Here is a 10722-nt window from a genome sequence, read left to right on the forward strand (position 1 = left end):
AACATAGAGGTTTGTTTCCCTGGAGTATTTTTGTTTGGGAGTGAAAGTTTTATCTAGAAGAGGCTCAGATTTTCTTACATCTCTGAAGAAAAGAAGCAGTCAACCTGAACTTCAGTATCTTTGAGATTTGGCTGGAAAAGTTTGTCAGAGGAGCACAAGAAAATACCTTTGACTAAATCTCTTCTCCCCAATTTATCCTTTCCTGCACAGAAACATGAGCTCTGCCGGCCCAGAAGGAAGGAAGAAGATGAGAGAATGTGAGGGCTTGATTGATTCTCTTGTGTATTATATCCAAGGAGCTATTGCAGACCATGAGCCCAACGACAAGGTACTCTTTGAGATGAAAAGTGTTTTCCCAGGGGAAATTGCCAAGTAAACATTTTTCTGTTGTTGTTTAGAAAGCAATGTTTAGAAACAGCTGTGATACAATCACAAAACTTATTTGCAGGGCTTTTAGAACTGCCATGGAAGGTGAAAGTCCAGTAAGAAGCTTTTTGAAGTAGTTTTATCCTGCAATCTAAAAGAATAGCACTGAGAAAACATTTTCAGAATGTCTAGAGAGAAAGGTAGAAACTTCTGTCTTTTTTCTAAAAAAGCGAGATAAAATCACAGCTTTCAGAAATGCTGAAACACAATAGAGTCAGACGTTGCCTTTATGGTTTTCTCAGGGTTCTAGCTAGCTAGAAGCTTAAAAAATTAATCTGGTTACTCTCCTATATATTTAATGCTACATACCCCTTAGGAAATGAAGAACCTAAATCCCTCTGGGTGGGAGTGTGATTAAGGAGCTTGCATCATTTAGAATAGAACTAATTTTCCTAGGTTTTTTTAGAAAAAAAAAAAAAAAGATGTACTTTTTTTCCTTGCTGCCTAAGCTAGTAACTACAAGGACATGGACACCTCCACGTTCCAGTTTCTCTCACTCTTCCTCCCATCAGTGAGTGCAGGTGAACCCTGAACAGAGACTCTTGGAGCAGAAGCTTGTCTTTCAGCTGGGTGAATTTGGGTGAGAAGAGCAGCTGTCACGTCAGCTGCAGCTTTCTGGTGGGCCTGCTATAACTTGTGCTGTGTAGTGGTAATTACTGCACATTTATTGCTCTGTTCTAGGATTAGTTACCTTCTCCATCTCCCTGTATCCAGTGCCATTAGCTTCAGGGAGAATCCAGCAATTACACATGTGCCAGTAGCGCCCTGCTGCATTTTGTCTTAAAACCAACCACTCATTCCTTTTTGACTTTCAAAAAACGAGGAACTGGTAATAAAGATATTTGCCACTAGGCTCATCACTTAGAAATTGTAGACCTTACCTTAGCCACGTTCAGGAAGGAATGTCTTATTTTAAAAAGCATTCTACCACAGGAAAATGCTTCCTCCTTGGGGAAGATAAAAAGCTTTCCTCTTGCCGATGTTGTGGTGAGGTGTGTACATGATCATCTCAGTCCTAAGCTCTTAAACATTTCTTGGCACTCTTCTGGCCTGTGTCAAGCAGCACTCGCCCAAACAATGCCCAGGCACAGCTGAGGAATTAGAATGTCCCAGGACAGTTTCCAACAGGCAGGCACTCTGCTCCCTGTGTACCAGCTGGCCCCTTGCTCAGGAACATCCCAGGGCATGTTCCATTTATCAGGTAAAGGAGTCTGGTGGATCACTGGCAGGCAGCCTGGCTCTTCCATGAGGCATTAGAAACTCTGCAGTCAGTTACTGGAGATCCAAAAATGAAATCTCTTCCCGTGTCTATACATGTCCCTTCAACACATGCCAAAGCTTTCAATTGCTATTCTTTTGTTATTTTAGGCCACAGAGAACTGTGTGTGCATTCTTCACAATCTTTCCTATCAACTAGAGATAGAGCTTCCTGAGAGCTATGCCCACAGCATATATATGCAAAGAAGAAATATTTCTAACAATGATAAAACACCAGGCTGTTTTGGAACACGGAGCAGAAAAGTGAAAGAGGTAAAGTACATGATTAGTTACATCTTATTTGGTTAATAACTTGTAGCAACCTCTGAAGAATAAGGCTGTAGTCTAATTAACAGTCTGTTATTGATGTATCTGGTAGAGTGACAATTCCTTGCTCCAAAAATGCAAATTTATTTCTAGTCCTTCTTGACACCAACTCTCCCATTCAGCTGCTGATGACAATGACATAGCAAGTGTTTTGTTAGTGGAGGAATACTCCACTGGATGGACTGGCCACTATCATTAAATAATGAAATTTTGCACATTATTATTTGAGCTGAGAACCGGACAGTCTCCAAATAACCTGGTAATAGAGAGTTACAAAATGGCTAGTTCAGCTTGTTAAGCTTAGATGTCACCGTTTCTAAAGGCTTGATCTGTCTACATGTTTAGAAGCAGCAGGACACCCCGCTACCTGAGGAAAAGAGCAATCCCAAAGGTGTTGAATCGCTCTGGCATTCTACACTGATCAGGATATACCTCTCCTTAATAGCAAAGAGTACCAGAAACTACACCCAAGAAGCATCCCTGGGAGCTCTCCAGAACCTCACAGCTGGCACTGGACCAGTAAGTCAGCTTTTTTCCTTTTCTTTTAGTTCTTGACGTGAAGGCACAGAGTTCAGGGCTGCAGTGCAACTGAGCTCAAATAACCACTGACGAGTCACTGGCTCTCTGACATGGTGAAGGAAAATGAATATCACTGAAGGGAAAGTCATAACCAGCAGTGCAGCTTTTCCTTGCTTGCCAGATAAGGCAGTCTGCTTCTCCATCTGTGTACATCTCCATGTGTGGAGTTTGCTAATTCATTACACAGTGAGGGATGAGCAAATGTTAAAAGTGCAAAAAATGTCATTTTGTGGAAGAGAGTCCTGTGGAGAGAGGAGGGCTCTGACACAACAGCAGATCACTTTTGTGTTGGAGAAACTAACGATCTCTGTTTGAGAAACACCTGGGAGAAAGAGGGCTTGAAACTTCTTTTATATCACCTTCCTTTCCTGTTGCAACGCATTCATAGCTCTGGCTTAAAACTATTTTAAGTACGCTTCAGCTGGTGCAGAGAGCTGGCTGTGTGTGGCTTTTCCTGGGTCTCTGCACTCGTGGTGGTGACACAGAGCTGCCTTTGCACAGATGCCATTGGCAGTGGCCAGGACTGTTGTTCAGAAGGCAAATGGGCTCCCGAGCATCCGAGCCATGCTGCACGTCAGCCACCCTGCCGTGAGGAAGACAGCGGTCTCGCTGCTCAGGAACCTGTCCCGAAACACCTCCCTGCAAAACGACATAGGTGAGCAAAGACTGGCAGCTTCCTCTGCCCTCTGCACATTAGAGTTTCCTGCTTTGAAAAAAAGAAATGCCCAAAAATACCCTGATGGGTGAGTTTAGCAGATTTTTCACTGGGTACTTGCAGCCCCTGCACAGGGCTTAAAATAAAGGGTTTTGTCTAAACAAAGTTTTCACTATAGTGGGTATTCCTCTTCAGATACTTCCATTGGTGTTACTTTCAAAAATACATAATTGAAGTCTAAATAGATTTGGAGGAGTTTTTCTTCTGCTTAAAATGGGGTAAAGGAAGGTGAGTGCCGAGTTCTGTGCTGCCACAGCTGCATTATGCTTTGCAAGAAATCACAGAACATCTTTAATTCTTCTAGGAAAGATCAGACTCTCTTTTATTAGACAAAAGCTTTAGAGGTTTGCAGCCCACACTGTTTTCCTGCACAATTTTTTTGAGAATAGAAGCTATAAGATGCTATAGAAAAAATAGTTCATTCTTTTTAAATTATCTCATTTCTAACTAAAAGCCACTTCTGTTCTGAGTATTCTCATTTCAATCTATTGTATATTTAAAACTTTTGCCTACTGACAGGATAAAATGTATTCATATAATTTGTTGTCAGTTTTTTGTGTTCCCACCAGGGGGTAAGGGGCAATTCCAGGTATACAGATGGCTCATGGGGCAGATTAACCTCCAGAATTCTGCAGAATAGTCTCCTGAGCCTTGTTTGACCCTTAGAGAGCATTCCCTATTAATGAAAATATTATAAAATGTTGTTGGGCTGATTTCAAAGGGATAATCCATATGGTGTTAACAACTACAGATGGTGAACTGCCCTGAAAGAGAAGAAAGTAAACTGATAAGAAGTGGGATTTCATTAGGAAAAAATAATTTATGAGCATGTGGGAAAGACAGAATAGCACAAAGCTTTGGGGGCAGGTACTTCATCTTGCACACTCACAGTGGTTTCCTTGCCTTACCCATAATAGAGAGGACTCAGGGATCTTCAGGGGGACATTTTCTCTATCAAAAGATGTTCCTTTTGATTGACTGAAAACATGTGTGAATGCAGGTCAAATTCCAAAAAGAAAAACTTTGGCCAAAGGAAAACATTTGAGAGGGCACACTGTTTTCTGGATTATAAGGGTTTAAATTTATCAAGCAAAATGAACCTACATTTATTCAAATTTATCAAGCAAAATGAACCTCCATATCAAATGGAGGTAAGTGTAATATAAAACACCTCTAAAAGGGAAGTGGCAGCCTGCAGGTGGCACATGCCTGGTGAGTTCAGTCCAGCACATGAGGTATTCATGGACTGTGCATGAGGCAAGTTCCAGGCTGTCCAGGGCAGTGTGGATGCAGCTTAACCCGAATTGTGGGGATGTAATGCAGGTGGGAAGCCGTGAGTGTGTGGTCGGAGCACACAGCTCCCAGATGAGGGAGAATGGGAGGAACAGGGCAAACCTGCACCTCGTCTCTCTTCCACCTTGCAGCCAGAGAAGTTCTGCCTGATTTGGTGTCAATCCTGCCCGAGTGTGTGCCAGGCAGTGATGTTGCCTGTGAAACCACAGCGTCCATCTGCTACACCCTGTTCAACCTGACCCAGAGCAGCTCGCACAACGCCCGGCTGCTCCTCAATGCCCACGGCCTGCCCAAGGTCATTGCCATCAGCATGAATGACAGGTAAGAGGCTCCACAAGTCTCCCTCTTTCCCCAGGCAAAAGAGAAACTGCAGCCTCTGCCACCCGAGGAGAAAAAATGCTTCATCTCAGGGGGTTCTGGTCGATAACCGACTGGACATGAGCCAGCAGTGTGCCCTGGTGGCCAAGAAAGCCAAAGGCATCCTGGCCTCGATCAGGAATGGTGTGGCCAGCAGGAGCAGGGAGGTCATTCTTCCCCTGTACTCAGCACTGCTGAGGCCACACCTCGAGTGCTGTGTCCAGCTCTGTCCCCTCAGTTCAGGAAGGACATTGAGTGCTGTGTCCAGCTCTGGCCCCTCAGTTCAGGAAGGACACTGAGTGCTGTGTCCAGCTGTGTCCCCTCAGTTCAGGAAGGACATTGAGTGCTGTGTCCAGTTGTGTCCCCTCAGTTCAGGAAGGACATTGAGTGCTGTGTCCAGCTGTGTCCCCTCAGTTCAGGAAGGACATTGAGTGCTGTGTCCAGCTGTGTCCCCTCAGTTCAGGAAGGACATTGAGTGCTGTGTCCAGCTCTGGCCCCTCAGTTCAGGAAGGACATTGAGTGCTGTGTCCAGCTCTGGCCCCTCAGTTCAGGAAGGACATTGAGTGCTGTGTCCAGCTGTGTCCCCTCAGTTCAGGAAGGACATTGAGTGCTGTGTCCCCTCAATTCAGGAAGGACATTGAGTGCTGTGTCCAGTTGTGTCCCCTCAGTTCAGGAAGGACATTGAGATGGTTTAGCGTGTCCAGAGGAGGGTAATGAGGCTGGTCAGGGGCTGGGAGCACAAACCCTGTGAGGAACAGCTGAGGGAGCTGGGGTTGTTTAGCCTGGAGAAAAGGAGACTCAGAGGTGACCTCATCACTCTCTACAACTTTTTGAAAGGTGGTTGTAGTCAGGTGGGAGTTTCTCTCTCTCTCCAGGCAGCAACTGCCAGAATGAGAGGACATGGTCTTAAGCTGCAGCACGGGAAACATAGGTTGGATATTAGGAAAAAATTTTTTACAGAAAGTGTAATGAAATATTGGAATGGTCTGCTTGGAGAGGTGGTGGAGTCACCATCCCTGGATGTGTTTAAGAAAAGATTGGATGTGGCCATCGGTACCATGGTTTAGCTGAGGTTTGGGTTTGGTTGGATTTGATGATCCTGAAGGTCTCTTCCAATCTACTGATTCTGTGTGTGATTCTGTGCAGGACAGCCCAAACAAGTGGTGTGAATAGAATTGCACTGATTGGGAAATACGGAAAGATCTCTTACAGCAACTCTCCCATCCATAGCTAAATTCACCAGGTTCCAGTATTTTAAATAACTCCTCAGAAGTTAACTGCACAACATTATCTGTATTCTGATATATATTTAGTGACTGATCATCAGATCTCATCTGTACCCAAAATGTCTTTACTCTTCATTGCAACACAGCCCTGATAAACTTCAGCAATATAATGCAGGGATACATTTTATGGAAATTATAGATCCATAGTTAAAAATAATATATTGGCATTTTAGAGAACAGATTCAAAATTTAATCATTTTTTTAATATGTAAGCACATGCGGTCAATATTTACTCAAAAGATAATTAATGCTTTATGAATAGGAATAATTATTCCATTTGCCTTGCTGTCTCTTTGCAAAATAAGAGGAAACCAATCTCAGTAAGGGAGGCCCCATGAGGCCCTGAATAGTTTAAATCCTATCTAACTAACCAGAGGTTTTTACCTACTAGAAAGATTCTTTCAAATGCTTGCTGTGCTGAGGGTATTTTCCTCATCTGAAAACACACAATATGATAGCTGCTCTAAGATGTAGGCTACAGAGCACCTGATTTCTCCCTAAATTTGAAGAATGAGTGAAGCAGGGACGCATGTTTCATCTGTTTCAGTAGTAAAAACAGCCTGAAACATGCTACAATACCTAAACGGTGGCAAACCAGCACTTAGGAGTAAAGAGAGAGAAAACAAATGCTCTGAGGTTATGTTTGCTGAAGTCTGTAAATGCACTGTGATTATGATGTGGGAATTTAAATATGTTTAAACATTCTTTTTGCAAAATGGCAGCAATATGTTCAGCAAAGCCAGCAGGGCTGCTTCAGTCCTCCTCTACTCCCTGTGGTCACACACCGATCTCCACAGTGCTTACAAAAAGGTAAGAACTAAGAAAAATAATCTGTTCTTTCAGACCTAGAACCCTTCCATTTGTCCTTGGGGCCCTTAGCACTCCTGTACATTTAAGAATCAACCTATGATAGGATTCACATGGTCCCTGAATTTGGTTTTCTTATTTACTTGTACATAACTGCATAAATAATGCATGGCCTTAATTTTTGCTCATCTGTGTTAATGTTCTCTCCCTCTGTGGTTTTGTATCTGCTGGAAAAGCTTATGAAAGGTGTTGCTGCTGCCTGCCAGAAGTGTCAGGTGGCAAGGAGTGATGCAGAGTAGGTGACCATCCACAGGGGCTGAACCAGCCTGGCACAGAGGGACTAAGGTGCCAGCAAAAACAAGGCAGGGTGAGGCAGCTTCCTGCTTTAAACCAGAGCATTTTTGTTCTCCTTGTTGTTTGCACAGCCTGGTAGCCCAGGTGTCAGCTGTAGTCAGATAAAACCTAGGGCCTGGGAAGGGTGTTGGCAAACATTTACTGCCACAGTCAGATCAAACAAAAAATGACCAGCATGAGTCTGCAACAAACCAGTTTGGGTTTTTTGAAGCTCTGTGCCTGCTCTGTCAACACAGAGCTGTGTTAACTTCCCCCTACCTACGTGCCTTCCCCCTGCATTTCAAACTGTTTTCAACCCTTGTGTGTTTGCTGTTCAGAATTTGTCACATCAAATTCCCTATATCCTAAAACTGTTCCAATTTCTCAAGCAAGCTGTTAGCATTTATTATTCAGCTGTTTCCCTTTGTAGATTTTTTTGGTTGAAATTTGCTCCAGAAAAGTTTCTTAGCATAAACTTTAGCAGTGTTGCATCACATTCAGCAGGTACTGCCCCACAAACCAGAAATCTGTGTTAAAGAGTAAGGCTATTGTGCCATATAAATTCTTAACTAGCTTTTGTTGTCTCTGTTTTTTTACAACTGCATTCCTGACTTTATAATACAGCAATATCCCTGATGGCATGAATTTTATGAATTTACTAGTAATTTAGGGAAGCCTGTAAGACACATTTGTCAGACCTGATCTTCAAAAAAGCTGATTATTTGCTCTTCCTATGTAAATAAGATTCCCTAGAGACACCAGGTATGGCATTGAAAACTTCAGAACCATCTAATGTGTAGACACTTTTGAAACTTTAATAAGTCACAGAAACCACTTGATCCAATAAATTGATAAAATCTGGAGTCATTTTGGCATTGCCCTGTGTTCTTTGTTCTGACAGGGTTAATCTCAGCTAGGTTAATCTCAGCTATCAGTCACCTAAAAGTTAGGAGTCTGTAGAGCTGAGCTAGAACAGGCTCCTGGTACAGTCAGTGGGAGAGAGCTGAGCAGTTCCAGCTCTCCTCTGTCTTGGACTAAATGAGCACTGCCTGTTCTGTCTCTGACTGCTCAGGACTCTGCTGAGACCCCTACCATGGCTCCTTATTCAGCTTTTAGGCAGCTGGACCCACTCTTCCCTTGCAGCATCAGCACTGAAGATAATGAATTGTTCTGTTTCTTCCACCCCAAAGGCTGACTTTAAGAAGGCGGATTTCATCAACAGCCGCACCACAAAAGCCTATAACTCACTCAAGGATTGAATCAGAGCAGAGCACCACAGAAGACAGAGCTCATACAGCAGCTAATGTAACCATCCTCACAGGATTGGTGTTGCCATCATGAACCACAAAGTATCTCAGACAAAAGGGGCTGATTTTCCATAAAGACTTGAGTGGCCAGAGTCGTTTTTTTGAGATTTTAATCTAATCACCTTGTTGTCACTGTATGTACCAAGACAAGAATAACCAAAGATGGATTCTCCAGGATGTCTGAGGTGAAGTTACATCCAGGTTTACCACTAGTCAGAGCTCCAGATGACTGCCTTTGTTCTATACAGAGGAGTTTGAAATGCTGGCTGGCAGAAAATTCTTTTCAGACTGTTTTATACTAAAAGTTTTCTACAGTGGATAAGCATCAAGTGCACTGCTCAGAATTTAGTCATTTTTCACTCTTGTTTCTTCACACAGCTAACTAAGAATCTCCAGACTCTATGAGTATGCACAAGAAGCTGTTTCACTACCTGCATTATAAAAGCACCAATGAAGTTAAAATTACTATTTTTGTATTGCTTGTTTTCATAGGCTCACTTGTTCTTGAACCTCTTTCCTTTGAGGTTTCTTCAGCATCAGCAGCAAAACTGATTTTACACAGATCTTACCATCCCTCTCATCCTCCCTCACGCGGCTGTTGCATTTTACAACAGAGAGGATTTTAACTAGAACCACTGGGTTTAAGGCACTGTGTTTCAAATGACACTTTGGGCTGAACTTAAGCTCATCATTCTTTGCTAACTGGTGGAGAAATTATTTGTGGGTGATTCAGTGATTATTTTAAGAAAATTGCAATTTCAAAACAATTCTATTGATTATCTATATATAATAATGGGAGTGATGCCTTGCCTTTTTTTTTTTTTTTGAAGTAATAGACACACACAAGAAGCTGGGCTCTGTGCTGATTAAGGAATTCATCTGATCCTGCTGCATATTCTCTTACTTGAAATACCATCCTCCCTACAGCAATTACATGCAATGTGATAACTTTAGGACTATGCCTGCACATGTGGGAATAAGTGACAGGAGGGAAAAAACTTCCTGAGGACCTGAAGGCTCAGGTTTTCATGATATGATGCTCAAGATGGTAAAAAAGCACTAAAAAAAACCCCATCTGCTACACTGAGAAAGGCAGACTTTTCTCAAAAAAAAAAAAAAAGAAAAAAAAAAAACAAAACAGCCAAACAAAAAAACCACCAAACAAACAAACAAACAAACAAACAAAAAAAAACGCCACCCAGGGCTTAGATTGTCCATTAAACCAGGAGGAGATTCTTACATAAATATTGGGTTATCAACAGATGTGATCTGGCAGTGCTCTTCTGAAATCAGGGGAGGTGAACTATCTTTATGGCACTGGATATTTTGCCATGTGTGTTTTCAAGTCCTGCTGCTCCAACAGGGCTCATCCTGTACCCTCACTGCTGAGCAGCTGTTCTTGTCCAGAAAGAGATGCAAAATCCTTGGGGTAGGGACAGGGGAGGTCACCAGGCCTCTTCATTTCAACACTCCAGGCTGAAGGTCTGCCTCCCACCAGGAATTTAGAACCAGCAGGCTGTACCACTGCACTGTGTCCACACATATTTCTGGATATCTGGGAGCTAAATTCTGCTAGTAGATGCACATAATCTCCAAGGAGTCCCAGAAAGTCCCACATGTGCACACAGAGCAGAGTGTGCCCCAGGGAGGGAAGCAAACAACGCTGCTTTCCCGTCACTGAACATTTTCAGAGGGCCCTTAGTCCTCCACATTTGCTTTGAATAACCCAAATCAAATGCACTCCAGTAGGAGGCTTTAAAAATACTATTATTTTTTGTAAGATGTCATATTCAAAATACTGCAGGTCCAAAAACAACACAGGGAAAGGGAACTTACAGCACCGCATGTTGAGGGAATTGTTTTTGTAACTTTTTCAAATATGATAGAAAACAAACAATTAAAATCCAACTTTCTCCTCTAACTTCTTAACCCAAGTAACTCTGCTTGTGCCATGAAAGTATGAATACCAGGAAACCTGGACAAATCTACCTTTATTGCCTGAAAGAAGTGGTAGGCAAAATTGATATAGAAAGAG

At 42.7% G+C, this 10722-nt stretch overlaps 1 protein-coding gene across 2 annotated transcripts in view; it reads left to right on the plus strand.

Moving 5' to 3' along the window:
* Window positions 1-9825, plus strand: part of PKP2 (plakophilin 2) — a 38071-nt gene extending 28246 nt beyond the window's left edge. For both annotated transcript variants that reach the window (XM_063395605.1, XM_063395604.1), the window contains exons 7-13: window positions 211-328; window positions 1795-1956; window positions 2356-2529; window positions 3091-3244; window positions 4729-4918; window positions 6963-7050; window positions 8571-9825. In XM_063395605.1, coding sequence (XP_063251675.1) covers window positions 211-328; window positions 1795-1956; window positions 2356-2529; window positions 3091-3244; window positions 4729-4918; window positions 6963-7050; window positions 8571-8639 — 955 coding nt within the window. In that variant the 3' untranslated portion in view covers window positions 8640-9825. The remainder of the gene's footprint in view (window positions 1-210; window positions 329-1794; window positions 1957-2355; window positions 2530-3090; window positions 3245-4728; window positions 4919-6962; window positions 7051-8570) is intronic.
* Window positions 9826-10722: the final 897 nt, after the last annotated feature.

Source organism: Prinia subflava, chromosome 4 (genome assembly GCF_021018805.1).
Source record: "Prinia subflava isolate CZ2003 ecotype Zambia chromosome 4, Cam_Psub_1.2, whole genome shotgun sequence".
Taxonomy (NCBI): domain Eukaryota; kingdom Metazoa; phylum Chordata; class Aves; order Passeriformes; family Cisticolidae; genus Prinia; species Prinia subflava.